Below are 16854 nucleotides of genomic sequence, written 5' to 3'. Positions count from 1 at the left end.
TGGTGCAGAAGGTAGAGTTACTGCAGAAGCTTGACCGTGCATTCTCTGTGCAGCATCTTACTGAAGATCACTGTGTGGTCACTACCACTCTCTGTGACCTTCTCTTGGAAAAGGTGACTCCAGTAGCAGATCCGAAGTGTTGAGAGTGGCTGATTTGGGTCCCTAAGCAGTTTGCAGAAGTGACATGTTTGAATTTCTGTAACTTCTTAAAAAAAAACTTTTTCACTTAAAAGGATGGGGTTTGAACTGTTGTGTTACAAATGATTGCTCTAACAGAATTCATTAAACCTCATTTTTTGCTTCTGGTCACTTCAGTTGCCGCTTCCTAGAGATGGTTACATATATGACTTAGACAGAAAAATAAGTAGTTGAAGTTTTTTACAGTGACGGTGATGACCAGAAAGTAATCCTGACTGGTTTTCGCCCTCTCCACTCAACCGAAACTGCGCTTACTAAAGTCTCCAATGACCTATTACTGGCTAAATCCAGAGGTCAATATTCCATCCTCATTCTTCTTGATCTTACCGCTGCTTTTGACACTGTCGATCACAGCATACTTCTCGATACCCTGTCCTCACTTGGATTCCAGGGCTCTGTCCTTTCCTGGTTCTCTTCCTACCTCTCCCTCCGCACCTTTAGTGTTCACTCTGGTGGATCCTCTTCTACTTCTATCCCTCTGCCTGTCGGCGTACCTCAGGGTTCTGTTCTTAGTCCCCTCCTCTTTTCTATCTACACTACTTCCCTTGGTTCATTAATCTCATCCCATGGCTTTTCCTACCATCTCTATGCTGATGACTCCCAAATCTACCTTTCTACCCCTGATATCTCACCTTGCATCCAAACCAAAGTTTCAGCGTGCTTGTCTGACATTGCTGCCTGGATGTCTCAACGCCACCTGAAATTAAATATGACCAAAACCGAGCTTCTCATTTTCCCCCCCAAACCCACCTCCCCGCTCCCCCGTTTTCTATTTCTGTTGATGGCTCTCTCATTCTCCCTGTCTCCTCAGCTCGAAACCTTGGGGTCATCTTTGACTCTTCTCTCTCCTTCTCTGCTCATATCCAGCAGACCGCCAAAACCTGTCGTTTCTTTCTTTACAACATCCGTAAAATCCGCCCCTTTCTTTCCGAGCACTCTACCAAAACCCTCATCCACACCCTTGTCACCTCTCGTTTAGACTACTGCAATCTGCTTCTTGCTGGCCTCCCACTTAGTCACCTCTCCCTCTCCAGTCGGTTCAAACTCTGCTGCCCGTCTCATCTTCCGCCAGGGTCGCTTTACTCATACTACCCCTCTCCTCAAGACCCTTCACTGGCTCACTATCCGTTTTCGCATCCTGTTCAAACTTCTTCTACTAACCTATAAATGTACTCACTCTGCTGCTCCCCAGTATCTCTCCACACTCGTCCTTCCCTACACCCCTTCCCGTGCACTCCGCTCCATGGATAAATCCTTCTTATCTGTTCCCTTCTCCACTACAGCCAACTCCAGACTTCGCGCCTTCTGTCTCGCTGCACCCTACGCCTGGAATAAACTTCCTGAGCCCCTACGTCTTGCCCCTTCCTTGGCCACCTTTAAATCTAGACTGAAAGCCCACCTCTTTAACATTGCTTTTGACTCGTAACCACTTGTAAGCACTCGCCTCCACCTACCCTCCTCTCTTCCTTCCCGTTCACATTAATTGATTTGATTTGCTTACTTTATTTATTTTTTGTCTATTAGATTGTAAGCTCTTTGAGCAAGGACTGTCTTTCTTCTATGTTTGTGCAGCGCTGCGTATGCCTTGTAGCGCTATAGAAATGCTAAATAGTAGTAGTAGTAGTAGTAGTACTATTCCAAAATCTAAAACCTTCTGAAATGTTTCATGTTTCTTTATTATTTGTTATACCACCCATTGAGATCCGTCTGAGCGGTTTACATATATGTCTAAAATTTTATAATAGGGAATCAATGAAAGGAATTTCATTAGGACAATAAAGTTTAGAAAAAGTACAAAGGATGAGTTTATAGTAGTATTTCCCAGGATGTTCCACTGCACCTACAGTCTGACCATTGACTTGGTAGGGGGGGGGGTGATTTCAGATAAGTGTGTGCACCTGTACTGCAAGTGGATCGTTCTTTTAAGACCTACCTGTGCAGAATATATTTAATTCAAATGGAGGGTCTTGTTTTCTGGAGATTTCTGCCACATTCAGTGAGAAGTATCCAGCCTACCCTGCTTAGGGCTTTAAAAGAGTAGTGTACATGAATCTTCTCGGTTCCTCCCCAGGGGAAGATCTAACAGCGGAGAGTGATCCAGTGCTGTCGCAGGTGAGCCGTGCGGGCAGCCTGCAGAGCGACAGCCACGGTGCTGAAGAAATAGAGTATGAGTTTTTGCATAAAAGAAGACGACTTTCTTCTATGGTATGAAATGGCACTTTTGTATTGTATTTATGATCAAGATTTGCTTTTCACATTCTGCTGCTTTTCTTTTCAATAGTCAGTTAATTAACATTTTAAAATGGGGCGGGCGGGGGTTACCTTCCTTCTTAGACTTCCAGGTAGCTCAATTATTCATTTGTGTGAAACAGTAGGGTTTAGATCCATGCATATCGTGAAGCAGTTGTTGTGGAGCGTCTTGTGTTGAACAGAGCATTTGTCAATAAGGCACATTTGGAGAATTGATAACTTAATTGATATGAACTACATCTCAAGCATAAAATAAATGTTCCCAGCAGAAGCAGGGAGCTATCGGGGCAACCTCTATCTTTGTTGGGCTCTCCTTCAGGACTTGGAAGCCCTGTTCTATCCAGAATGTAGATAGCTTAGCAGGGCCTGGAAACATCCAGAGAAGTTTGTAAATGGTGTTTGTTACCAAGCATGCTATCAAGGTACCCAAGCAAACAAGACAAGTCTCGTAAGACATAAGCAAAGTCCAACAAGTGTTGGGCTCTCCTTCAGGACTTGGAAGCCCTGTTCTATCCAGAATGTAGATAGCTTAGCAGGGCCTGGAAACATCCAGAGAAGTTTGTAAATGGTGTTTGTTACCAAGCATGCTATCAACGTACCCAAGCAAACAAGACAAGTCTCATAAGACATAAGCAAAGTCCAACAAGTGTAAATCAGAAGCCAAAGAAACCTGATCCGATAGGATGCAAGAAGAGTAAGGCACCAGCTAGAGCAGGTTACATAGGACCCAAGCAAGGTCATACAGGAGCAGAAACTGGTGCAGAACTACAGGACTACAAAAACTACGATGAATCAGCGAAGAGCACAGCGAGAGGAAGGACTGAAATCCCAAGGCAAGAATCGGGGGGGGGGGGGGGGGGGGGGGTGGAAGGAGACAGGACACACCTGGAAACAATCAGGAAGTAGGAAGCAAGACAGCATAAATATGGATACAAAGAACACAGGTGAGCTACCTGGAAGGCAGCTAGCAGTACCTGATAGGTAGCTCATTTGGCAATGGGAGAGATTCATAAGTCCTTTGGGATTCATAAGTAACCACCTTAATATTGAAGGAAGTGTGCATGAGTAGAGGAGTAGCGTAGCCTGGTGGCTAGTGCAGCAACCTGGGGAACTGGGTTCAGTTCCCACTGCATCTCCTTGAGACTCTGGGCAAGTCACTTAAACCTCCATTGCCCCAAGTACAAAATAAGTATCTGTATATAATATGTAAACTTTGATTGTAACCACAGAAAGGCAGTATATTAAGCCCCATCCTCTTTGCCCTTCCCTAAACTTTAAAAAAGTTTTTCTTTATTTTCTAAACAGCCAAGAACCCCTTAAGGGAATAGCACACAAATAGTAAACCCCAAAAACCTATTCCGTAGCATCCCACAGATCAATCCAGAGACTTGTGGGTTATGTCCCTCTACCAGCAGGTGGAGCTAGAGAGAACTTCAGAGATTTGTTATATGTGGTCATATGCAGCCATCTCAACCTCGGTATTCTCTCTATCTGGCAGGTGGAGGGTCTTAACTGTGCAGCTCTGGATTGATCTGGCTCCTGGCGTTTCCCTTGGGCCCAGTTGAGCCTGGATCGGGGTTGAGGTTCCCTGTGTGGGAGTCTTTGGTGTACACCTGGTGGTGCCAGGTCCCTCTTTCTCCCACTCCCCCCAATGTCCCCTCTGTCTCCTCTGGGCTGGGTGCCCTGGTGTGTTTGAGCGAGCAGCTTCTCTCCTGCCTCTGGGGGTTGGGGGGGAATGACTTAAGCTTAAATAATTAAATCACGGGAGCATTGCTGGGCAAGAATTGCAGGTCGGGTGGGGGGGCAGTCCTTCTCTCCCCCCCCCCCCCCCCCCCCCCCCCCCCCCCACCCCCCCCCCCCCCAATGCAGCTCTGTTCTGTTTCATGTCTGCTCCCTCAGAAGCCATGAAACGCTGCTTCCGATTTGGGAGCCGGAGAGGAGTGTCAGAGGAGTGTGAAAATTGTCTGCAGCAGAGCGTGGTGACCATGCAGCGTGCCCCGGGGTCTCCTCAGTCGGACAACAGCAGTGTAATGTTTTGTGGGGAGTCTGAGGGCCATCTTTGCCACACGTGCTGGCAGGCACCATTTTTTCCATCCTGCCACGTTCGACCCCAAATGTGGCGCAGGGACGGCCGACCGTGGATTTGTCTTCAGCGTGGTCAGATCTCAGCTGGGGAGAAGATGCTGCAGGTGCCTCTGGAACTACGGGTGCTCCCTTTTCTCCAGAATGTGTACTTTTTAATACACAAAGCCTTCCTGTTAAAACGCTCTGGGAGTCTTGGGTTTCTACTTCTTTAACCTCCCGGCTGGGGCCTTCTTCCTTTCAGTCTCTTATGCCTAAGCGTCCCAGGGTGGATTTTTTGAAGCTGCAAGATGTGTCATATGCAGAAGAGACCCTTATTCCTGAGGGATCTCCCTCAGGGTCTACAGACTTTACAGAGGAAGCTGATTTGCCACCCGAGGAAGGGGATGACCCCACCGTGGCATGGCTGTTCCGCAGGGAAGAACTTCCCACTCTTATTTTGCAGGCACTGGAGATTTTGGATATTTCCTTGCTGGAAGCCTCCTCTGGTCCTACTCCTTCTCCCTCTATCATGTCTGGTACTAAATGCCCAGCCAGATCCTTTCATATTCATGAGGCTATGAAAATCCTAATTTCAGCCCAATGGGACATGCCGGACAGTGGTGTCAAGGTGGCACGGGCTATAGGATGCTTTTATTCGCTTCTGGCAGCAGACTTGGAATCCCTCAGACTCCACAGTTGATTCTTTGATTACAGTGGTCACCAAAAAGACCACTCTGCCAGTAGAGGGAGGTACGGCGCTTAAGGACCCACAGGACCATAAGTTGGAGTCCTCCCTTAAGCTTTCTTTTGAGGTGGCAGCGCTAAGTCGTCAAGCTTCAGTGTGCGGATCCTATGCAACTTGGGCGTGTCTGTCGTGGGTTCAGAAAACCTCCTCGACGAAAGGAGCTTGTTAGTTTTGTGCCGGTGCTTGAATCTGGACTTGCATACCTGGCGAATCTTCTTTATGACCTTTTGCGAGCCTCTGCCAAAGGGGTTTCCCTTGCAGTCATGGCACGCTGTTGGATATGGTTGCAGCCTTGGGCAGCGGACATAGCTTCCAAATCTTGACTAGAGAGGCTGCCTTTCTGGGGGAGACTTCTTTTCGGAGAAGATCTGGAAAAGATTGTTAAAGCACTGGGTGACTCCAAAGGTTAGCGCCTCCCGGAAGATAAGCTTAGGTTGTCGAGGGCAGGAATGTCCCGCTCTCAGTTCAGAGAGACAAGGCGCTACTGCCCTGGCCATGTTGGTCCCTTCAGAAGGCTCAGTTTGCCCAGAAACCACATTTTTTTCGCAATGAGCGCCATGCCACAACCTCAGGCTCTAGATCACAACCCACGACCAGACGGGCCCCTGGTCCATCCCCAAAAAGGACGGCTCTCGCTGACATGTTCTAGACCTCAAGTACGTAAACAAGGCATTATGGATTTGCCACTTTTGCATGGAAACCTTGCATTCAGTGATTGCGGCAGTGCAGCCAGGAGAATTTTTGACAGCCCTCGATCTCAAAGAAGCATATCTGCATATCCCTATTTTTTTTTTTGTTACATTTGTACCCCGCGCTTTCCCACTCATGGCAGGCTCAATGCAGCTTACATGGGGCAATGGAGGGTTAAGTGACTTGCCCAGAGTCACAAGGAGCTGCCTGTGCCTGAAGTGGGAATCGAACTCAGTTCCCCAGGGCCAAAGTCCACCACCCTAACCACTAGGCCACTCCTCCACTAGGCCTCCTCATCAGCGTTTTCTTCACTTTGTGGTGCTAAGTCAACATTTCCAGGTCTCACCACGGACTTTCTCCAAGGTGTTGGTAGTTGTAGTGGCTTTCCTACTGAAGGAAGGGGTTCAAGTGTACCCCTACTTAGATAATTGGCTCGGCATTGTCTTACAAGAGAGCTTGCAAGCAATGGACTGGGTGATCAGCCTTCTTCAGTCGCTAGGCTGGGTGATCAATTTTCCCAAGTGTCACTTGCACCCTTCGCAGTCCCTGGACTATCTGGGCTTATTGTTTGACACTTGGGCGGGGACGGTGTCCCTTCTGCCAGCTTGCAGTATTCAGCTGCAGAACCAGTTACGCAGTTTACTGCGAACTCCGGTACCAAGGACCTGGGATTACATGCAGGTGTTGGGTTCAGTGGCGTCCACCCTAGATGGAATCACATGTGGCCACTCCAATTGTATCTGCTCAGTCGGTGGTCTCCCCTCTCGGAGGACTGCACAATCCAAGTGCTGTGGTCTCCCGTCTCAAGGCAGCGATGAGCTGGTGGCTAATCCAGGAGAACCTTCACAAGGGCATTCCTCTGGCGACTCCAGATTGGGTGATTGTGAAAAAAGGATGCGTCCCTGTCAGGTTGGGGGGGCTCACTGTCTCAATCAAACATCCCAAAGGACCTGGTCCCCAGTGCCAGTAGCTTATGTGAACAGACAAGAGGGCACCCAGAGTGCGCCACTTGCATGAGAGGCGTCTCTGCTCTATGGGCGGATACACATCTGTCCCTCCTATCAGCATCCCACATTGCGGGTTCACAGAACGTCCAGGCGGACTTTCTCAGTCGCCACAAGCTGGATCTGGGAGAATGGGAACTCTCTCTTCTGGCTTTCGAGCAGATAACCTCTCGTTGGAGGTTTCCTGTAATGGATCTTACGGCAAACTAGAGCAATGCGAAAGTTCCCCGTTTTTTTCAGCAGTGGCATGAAGTTTTGTTAGGACGAGATCAGTGCCCGTCTCCAAATTTGGCACCCGAGTCTCCTCTGTCTTCCCACCGTGGCCCATGGTAAGAAGAGTGATTGGCCGCATAGGTGATTGTGGTCGCCCCAGATTGGCTGCTGCAGACGGCCTTCTGGTTCAGGGCACAGTCACTATGTAGGATCCCTCCCCCTTTGGTCTTACAGTCTGGCCCTTGAAGGGGCTTAATTGAGGAGAAAAGGATATCCAGACACAATTATTTCCACCATGTTCCAGGCAAGGAAGTGTTCAACCTCTGCGACATATGCTAGAGTATGGCGCACCTTCGAGCCTTGGTGCTCTGGGTCGGGGGTTTCGGCGGCGTCTGCCTCAGTATCTGTTATCCTCACTTTTCTGAAGAGGGGCTGGAAAAGTCTTGCTTTGAGTTCTTTGAAGGTTCAGGTGACAGCTTTAGCTTGCTTCAGGGGCTGTCTTCAGGGCTTTTCCATCACAGCACATCCAGATGTGGCTTGTTTTCTGAGAGAGGTGAACCACCTATGGCCTTTTTGTTGTTGGTTCCGTGCTGGAATTTGGACCTTGTTCTCAAAGCTTTGCAAATGCCTCCTTTTGAGCCTTTGGCAGATTTTGACTTTAAAGGATCTCAATTTCTTCAGCTCGGAGAATATTGGAGTGGCAGGTGCTGTTTTGCAGAGACCCCTTTTTCCAGGTCATGGAAGCAAGAGTGTCCATTTGGACGGTTCCTTCCTTTTTGCCCAAAGTAATTTCGCGTTTTCATCTGGGTCAGGCGCTGATGTTCCTGTCGTTTTTCCAGGAGGACTACCCTGAGAGTTATAGGGCACTACGATGCCTGGATGTCGGGCGCGTCCTTCTCCGTTATCTTGAAGTTAGGAATGATTTCCGGCATTCGGATCATCTTTTTGTGCTATTTGTAGGCCACAACAAGAGATATGACCTTGAAAGCCACTGTGGCCCGCTGGCTTCGGGAGGCAATAGTTTCAGCGTATTTATGAGGAGGTCTCCTTCCTTACAGGTATGGGCACATTCTACAAGGCACATTCTACAAGAGTGCAAGCATCTTCTCCTGCTGAATCGTGCTTGGTGTCATTGGAAGACATTTGCAGGGCCGCCACATGGTCGTCGGTCCATACCTTTATTAATCATTATAGAGTGGATGTGGCGGCATGGCAGGATGCGATGTTTGGTTCATCGGTTCTCACAGCGAGGTTGAGGTTGTCCCGCCTTACCTGCTTTGGTATATTCATTAGTCCCAACAGATCAATTCAGAGGCCTGCCCTTTATTACTTCAGTTGTTTGTAGGGTTTCAATTATGTGGTGGTTTCTGTACTGCAGAGGTTCCTTCATTTTGGTTTATTAAAAAAAAACACACACACACCACAAAATAAGTAGCGAAAGTGTCTTCTTTGATGTTACTTCTGCTGCAGCAGTTGAGATTCCTCATGCCATACTGGAACCTTAATCTAGTTCTCAAAGCACTTCAGCATCATCTTTTCGAACCCTTATCGGGGATTACGGTTAAGTATCTTACCTTGAAGGCGATTTTCCTAGTAGCCATTACTTTGGCTCGGAGAATTTCAGAGTTGCAGGCTCTTTCTTGTAGAGACCGCTTCCTGCGTTTTACGGAGGCGGGGGTATCGATTAGGATAGTTCCTTCATTTTTGCCCAAGGTGATTTTTCGTTTTCATTTGGGGCAGTCTCTGCCAACCTTTCGCTGGGAAGATTACCCCGAGCAATTCCGGGCTCTTCACTGCCTCAACGTGAGACAGGCTTTTCTCAGGTATTTGGAGGTGACATTAATTTCGTCTTTCTGACCATCTCTTCGTTCTTTTTAGAGGCAGTAAGAAGGGTCATATGGCTTCCAAGGCCACCATAGCCCGTTGAGTGTGGGAGACTATCACTTCGGCCTACATGGCATTGGGCAAGCAAAACCCTGCGCAAATTCGTGCTCATTCTACGCGAGCTAAGGCTTCCTCCTATGCAGAGTCCCGTTTGGTTTCTCTGGAAGATATCTGCAGAGCCGCTACATGGGATTCGGTCCATACGTTCACTCGTCATTATCGGGTGGATGTGGCAGCTTGGCAGGATGCGGTGTTTGGCTCGTTGGTGATTTCTGCCAGGTTGGGGGTGTCGCACCCTACTTGAGGACCGCTTCGGCACATCCCACAAGTTTCTGGATTGATCTGTGGGACGCTATGGAAGGAAAAATTAATTCTTACCTGATAATTTTCTTTCCATTAGTCCCAACAGATCAATCCAGATGCCCCCCCCCCCCCCCCCCCCCCCCCTGGATTTACTGTCTGCGGTTTTGACTTGGTTGGTTAGTTTTTTTTCAGGTTTTGTTCTGAATGTTCCTTCATTTGATTAAATAATAAAAACAAATAAATTTGGAAGTGGTGGAAATATGTTGGACATTTGGTCTCACAAATGTCAGTAGAGTTTTCTATTGTTTCCATTCCACTGCTTTGGTATCGTTCATACTAAGGTTTACTTGGCTGCACAGGTCCACATATAGCAAACCTCGGATGTTCTCGCTCTCTCCACCTGCTGATAGAGGGACACAACCCACAAGTCTCTGGATTGATCTGTTAGGACTAATGGAAAGAAAATTATCAGGTAAGAATTATTTTTTCCTTCAGTAAACAAAATTGGTAGTTACAACAGTATCAGGGAGATCCTCTTTCTGGAGGATCCTCTGGATTTTAGTCTGGAGGGGAGATATTGCAGTTTGGTTTTTGAATAATTCCACTTTTGTTCACAACCCTTCTTAGGGTCCAGTAGATACACAGGGTATGTCATTTCTGCATCCTTTAAGGATAAAGATCTGCAAGTAAAGACACCATTTAAAAGAGAAGTGTGACTGTTACGATTGGCAACAAACCTTTTAGTCATAAAAATAAATACATTCTATAGAAAGGGGGAAACCTAGGAATAAGATTGACAGGGAGCAATAGAGCAATATATTAGACAAATATATTATGAGTATTCTAATCAGTATCTGTACCCTTCTCCACCACCGCTAACTCCAGACTCCGCCCCTTCTGCCTCGCTTCACCTTATGCATGGAACAGACTTCCCGAGCCCATACGCCATGCGCCCTCCCTGCCTATTTTCAAGTCCTTACTCAAAGCCCATCTCTTCTCCCTTGCTTTTGGCGCCTAACCACCTTCCCCATTCATGATACCTACACTGACTACATAGTTTGTAACCTTTAGATTGTAAGCTCTCTTGAGCAGGGACTGTCCTTCCCCATGCCCCATGTTTAAACTTGTACAGCGCTGCGTAACCCTGGCAGCGCTATAGAAATGCTAAGTAGTAGTATGTAGTGAGGCTGCTTTCAGGTGAGCTGAGTCGTCAATCTGCTTCCTCGACTAGCCACAACGTATTTTCTTGCTGTGTGTCTGCAAGTTGTGGAGTGTGCAATCATTCAGTGGCTTGTATTCAGGAATTGTGTTGTCTTTGAGTGTTTAACTCGGTCTTTCTGTGCAGGTGACAGCCAGAGAACCCGAATATGAAGATACCAGCAGTGTGCTGTATGAATATGAGCCAGACTATGAGTGTGTAAGGAATCTTTGCTATCATTCCTCTTGAAAAGTAAACTCTTACTTTGCGTCTTACTTTAACTTATTTGCAAAGCGCTGTACTCCTGTTAGAGACTGGTGTAGCGAAAATGTTTTTAAAAATGTGTATATATATATATATATATATTTTTTTTTTTTTTGTATACAACTTAGGGCAGTGTTGTGTCTGAAGCTTCCTATTCAGGAGATCAACAGAGAATACTTGCAGAAGTACTCAACTACTGTCAGGTACTAATTTCTTTTCTTTGGGATACATTAAATCCCCCCCCCCCCCCCCAGTGGAGGAGTGGCCTAGTGGTTAGGGTGGTGGACTTTGGTCCTGGGGAACTGAGGAACTGAGTTCGATTCCCGGCACAGGCTGCTCCTTGTGACTCTGGGCAAGTCACTTAACCCTCCATTGCCCCATGTAAGCTGCATTGAGCCTGCCATGAGTGGGAAAGCGCGGGGTACAAATGTAATAAAAATAAATAAAATAAAAAACAAAATCACAAAGGGTTAGCAGTATTGATCCTAGAAAACTGATAAACCAGGGCTCCCCAAACCTGTCGTGGGTTCAAGTGTTTGCAAATTTAACATGTGTATATTTACTATGTATATCCTGGAAACCTGACTGTTACCCCTATGGGCTCTCCCAGACCAGGTTCGTGGTATCTGTGCCCAGGGCTTCTGTTGTGTACACTTGAGTTGGATCAGCAAAATTACAGAAACCGTAGCAGTTGAGACTGAAGAGCTGATAGTTTAGCATAGTGAGCCCATCAGGGGCAGTGGATCATCTTTTTGCTTGAGAGAGCCAACCCCATGCTCTGTCCCTGCCCATTCATCTGCTTGGCTGCTGATACTGTGTGGGCCAAAAATGTGGTAGGACAATTGCTCCTCTGGCCTGGCCTGCCCTGCCCTGTTCCGCTGCCTAGGGTTCCCTTTCCTGCCGCCCAGCGATAGAGACTGGGTGAATGGTGATGTAAGTTCTCTAACTGATAGAGAATTCAAATCCCGATGAAAGAATTGGTATAAGAAATTTGAGTTGGTGTCCTGTTCATTAGGTCTTTTGTACAGAAGAAATGGAAAGTTGCCTTCGTACCTGGAGACTGTCTTGGATCTCTATGTACCGATCAAATAAAACATTTACAGTAGGAGGAAGATTGAAATGTTGGTGAGAAGAAAAACAGAAAGGAGCTGCCCCTGTGTGCGAAAAGGAAATGTAGAATAGAAACAACTTGGAGAGTCCAAACCCTGCCCCCCTCCAATTTTTACTCACTTTGTAAAACAAACCGCCAACACCATTTCCCATGCAATAAAGAAGAAGAGGTGAAGGTTGGATTTTTAGTGCAAGTGGAAGAGACCCCTGGGTAAGGGCAAGAGAGGAGAGAAGTGGAGGAGTGGCCTAGTGGTTAGGGTGGTGGACTTTGGTCCTGGGGAACTGAGTTTGATTCCCACTTCAGGCACAGGCAGCTCCTTGTGACTCTGGGCAAGTCACTTAACCCTCCATTGCCCCATGTAAGCCGCATTGAGCCTGCCATGAGTGGGAAAGCGCAGGGTACAAATGTAACTATTGGAGATTCTACATGGAATGTTGCTATTCCACGTAGAAGGCTGCGCAGGCTTCTGTTTCTGTGAGTCTGACGTCCTGCAGGACATCAGACTCACAGAAGCAGAAGCCTGCGCGGCCACATTGGTGATCTGCAAGGGCCAACTTCTACATGGAATGTTTCTAGTGGAATAGCAACATTCCATGTAGAATCTCAAATAGTAGCACTAGTGGAGGAGTGGCCTAGTGGTTAGGATGGTGGACTTTGGTCCTGGGGAACTGAGTTCAATTCCTGGCACAGGCAGCTCCTTGTGACTCTGGGCAAGTCACTTAACCCTCCATTGCCCCATGTAAGCCGCATTGAGCCTGCCATGAGTGGGAAAGCGCAGGGTACAAACATAACAAAAAAAATAAATATTGGAGATTCTAGATGGAATGTTGCTACTATTTGACATTCTAGATGGAATGTTCCTACTATTGGAGATTCTACATGGAATGTTGCTACTATTGGAGATTCTACATGGAATGTTGCTATTCCACTAGCAACATTCCATGTAGAAGGCTGCGCAGGCTTCTGTTTCTGTGAGGACATCAGACTCACAGAAGCAGAAGCCTGCGCGGCCACATTGGTGATCTGCAAGGGCCGACTTCTAGTGGAATAGCAACATTCCATGTAGAATCTCAAATAGTAGCAACAGTGGAGGAATGGCCGAGTGGTTAGGGTGGTGGACTTTGGTACTGAGGAACTGTGATTCCCACTTCAGGTACAGGCAGTTCCCTTGTGACTCTGGGCAAGTCACTTAACCCTCCATTGCCCCATGTAAGCCGCATTGAGCCAGCCATTAGTGGGAAAACGCGGGGTACAAATGTACCAAAAAATAAAATAAATATATGAGTAGTGCAATAAAAGTTTTGTAATATATAACATATATCGAGGAAATCTTCCTAATCAAATCTGTATCAATCTAGAAAATTTAGATGATTTTAAATAATATGTATCAAAAAAGTCTGAGGAAAAGGCCTCGAGAAGCCCCCAGCAAGTCTATAGACCTCGGGGGCTGGGCTTCTTCATCGGCTGAAAAAATCTCTCTCTGGTTTTACAAAATATAGTTTTATGTTCTTTTATTCTTTTATTGTCTCATTTTTTCGATTTTTTTTTTTTATTATTATTTATCCTTCTATGAATCACTTTAGCATATCAAATTAAACATCAGATGTTACTTAGCTTTATCTGATGTTCCAGCATACGGATCAGTTCAGCATACGGATCAATTCAACACGCAGACCACGACCAACGATGGCCGCCGTTTCGATGACCTGCCTCAGGGTGCAGTGGTCCGTGTTTGTGATTTCCGCAATGCTTAATGCTTAATAGTTTTTGAGTCAGACTTTTTTGATACATATTATTTAAAATCTCCTAAATATTCTAGATTGATATAACATTGTAGCACAGCTGTGAATGAAGATAGGGATTTGTAAATTCAGTATCACACATTTTGAGGATCACGAGTGGGTTCCACTTTTTCAGCATTAAAAAATAGACTACTTGCTATTGCAAGGCGGTTCTTCAAATGTTATCCAGTTTCCTTCAGTCTTGCCCTACTACTTCCTGCAGATTATAAACAAAGATATCAAACAGGATTCATAAAATATACTTTTTATTTTACTGATTTTGACAATTTCAGCCTTCATCAAGTAGCAATAGAGAAATAGTCTCCCAATAGGGCAGATTTTGTAGTGACTGAAAAGTTTGAAAGACCACACCAGCTTTGGGTGTAACTCTTGTTTTAAATGCCTTATGATTATATCCACTGTTTTTTCATGAAGGCATTCATTTCCGTTAACATCTTGTGAGCTGGGCCTCTCTAAAGTTCAGAAGAGAAAAATATAAAATGTATTTCTCACGTGAAGAAGTCTTCAAACTCTGTATTGGGCCAAGGTTTGTGGGTATTCTTAACGTGGGAACTTTGCTGCAGTTTTCAGACTGAAAGCATGGATAGTCTGCTGTCTTTGTTTTGTGTAAGTAAAATAACATGTGGAATTGAAAATGTTGTTTGTTCATGTCAGTTGCTGACTGTGTCCGAAGCACATCCTCAAATGCAGCTTCAAAGTGCCTTTCACTGTATTGAGGAAGGACAGTTTTCAGACAGCTGGTTGACATGCATAAATATGCTAGATTTGAAATTAATCCTCCCAGAGAACATCTCGGATCAGAGTGGTCTGTGCAAGAAGATTGGAATTGTATTTTTTAGTTAGGCTAAGGGCTCTTCCCCCCACCCCCCACTGGTGTTTCATAGAATTCTTCAGAAATCCACATTATCCATCTAAAATAGTCTGGGTTCTAATGCCTTTTCTGTTTTTACCATGTCAGATCATGTATGATGCAATTCAGAAACTGGATAAGAAGTTTGACTCGCTTCAGCGCAAAGTTTCAGAAATGCAGCATTCCAGGATGAAGCCGTTCATCCTTAAACCTGTAAGTGCACCCCCTTCTTCCAGCCTAAAAGGAAATAAATGCATCACACTTTTGTTTTTCTGAGGACTGGGTTGAAAACCTCTGTCCTAAGGGCTTCACCATTTCTTTGCCAGTGGCAAAGCTTGTTTATTATTGGTATTTGATATACTACATTATTTGGCTCACAGTTCAGTGCGGTTTACATAGTCAGTTTATAATAGTTGAGGAAAGGAACGCCAGGTAAATAAAGGAAAAGTTTGTCGGTCATAACTACAAGATACAAAGGGGAGGGGCTGTCCAGGAGAGCAATATGCAAGCAAAAACGCATTAGAGCATATGGGTAAAACTGGCCTTGAAAAATTGTTTTCAGTAGAACTTTAAATTTGGAATGGGATTGTTTCTCAACTCCATAATATTAACACCAAACTGGCTAAAAGAAAACAAGCTCATCCTAATAAATCTAAATCCCTTTTCACTGATCCTACAGTCACTTATAGCACCTATTCTCTGCTCTGCCCCGGTTCTTTTTGTGCATACTACAAAAATCCTAGAAGTTGCTGTTGACGCCTCACTCTTGTATATAAGAGTAGCCATGCTCGGTTAGACCAGTGGTCCATCTAGCCCACTATCTTCCAACAGTGGCCAATCCAGGTCACAAATGCCTGGCAGAAACTCAATTAGTAACAACATTCCATGCTACTAATCGTGGGGCAAACATTGGCTCCCCCCTTGTCCATCTCAGTAACTATGGACTTTTCCTCCAGGAACTCATCCAAACCTTTTTTCAACCCAGGTACATTATCCACTGTTACCACATCCTCCACCAACGAGTTCCAGAGCTAAACTATTTTTTGAGAGAAAAAATATTTCCTCTTATTTGTTTTAAAAGCATTACATGTAATTTCATTGTTTCCTCTGGTCTTTGTGCTTTTTTTGAAAGAGTAAAAAATCGATTCACTTTTACCTATTCTATACCACTCAGGATTTTGTAGGCCTTGATCATATCCCCCCTTCAATTGCCTCTTTTCCAAGCTGAAGAGCCCTTACCTCTTTAGCCATCCCCTTTATCATTTTGATTGCTCTTCTTTGAACCTTTTCTAATTCCGCTATCTTTTTTGAGATATGGCAACCAGAATTAAACTATTAAGTGCTTTCTTCAAACTTCAAGTAATTCTCAGTGGCATTCCTAGGCTGGCTGACACCCGGGGCGGATCGCCGATGCCCCCCCCCCGGGTGCATTTTTACCTACTGGGGGGGGGGGGGGTGCCGCGTGCCTGTCGGCTCCGAGTCCACTCGTTCCCTGCTGCTCCCTCTGCCCTGGAACAGAAAGTAACCTGTTCTGCGCAGAGGGAGCAGCAGGGAAGGAACGAGCGGACTTGGCCAACAGGCGCGCGGCACCCCCCCCCCCCCCTCCTAGCGGCGTGCACCCGGGCCAAACCGCCCCCCCCCCCCCCCCCCCCCCCCTTGGTGCGCCACTGGTAATTCGTGCTGTCAAAATCTTGCTACATCCTCATCCACTCCATGGTCACTAGCAAATTAGATGGAATGCCCTTACAAAGGACTCAAGTGTCATAGACCTTTAATACTTTCAACTAATACAAAACACAGCCTCAAGCTCATCATCGGAAGTGGAAAATATGATCACAAAACTCCAGTATTAAAAACAGCACATTGGTTACCACTGACGACACACATAACGCATAAAATGCTAATCTTTGTGTCAACTCTTGACACCTTACTGTCCCTCAAGATTAGTCTGATCATCTCAGCAGAATCAACTTTTAGTCCCTACCTGCTACTATAGTATTATAATATATGGCACTACAATACAGGATCTGGCTAATTAAAACTTCCTTCAAGACCCTATTGCGCTTCAGACTATAGACATGGTGTAAAGTCGTAATGACTTGGCAAGATTTTGCCAAGGCCTGCAGGATGATCTCCTGCCAACTTGGCTGACATAGTAGGTGTGCAAGTATGATAACATCTGAGTATTGGAACACCGGGAACCCCATTTTTTTCTAGTAGCAAGATTGCAACCTGGTCTTGCTGTGCTGGCAGTGATATTTCAACCCCTCCTGTGTAC

At 45.9% G+C, this 16854-nt stretch overlaps 1 protein-coding gene across 1 annotated transcript in view; it reads left to right on the top strand.

Moving 5' to 3' along the window:
- BEND2 (BEN domain containing 2) overlaps nt 1-16854 on the top strand; it is a 62606-nt gene that overhangs the window by 14084 nt on the left and 31668 nt on the right. Inside the window, exons 3-6 of the mRNA XM_030202295.1 lie at nt 2270-2403; nt 10697-10768; nt 10942-11016; nt 14685-14789. Coding sequence (XP_030058155.1) covers nt 2270-2403; nt 10697-10768; nt 10942-11016; nt 14685-14789 — 386 coding nt within the window. The remainder of the gene's footprint in view (nt 1-2269; nt 2404-10696; nt 10769-10941; nt 11017-14684; nt 14790-16854) is intronic.

This window comes from Microcaecilia unicolor, chromosome 4 (assembly GCF_901765095.1).
Source record: "Microcaecilia unicolor chromosome 4, aMicUni1.1, whole genome shotgun sequence".
Taxonomy (NCBI): Eukaryota; Metazoa; Chordata; class Amphibia; order Gymnophiona; family Siphonopidae; genus Microcaecilia; species Microcaecilia unicolor.
This window is presented reverse-complemented; position numbering and strand designations above follow the sequence as displayed.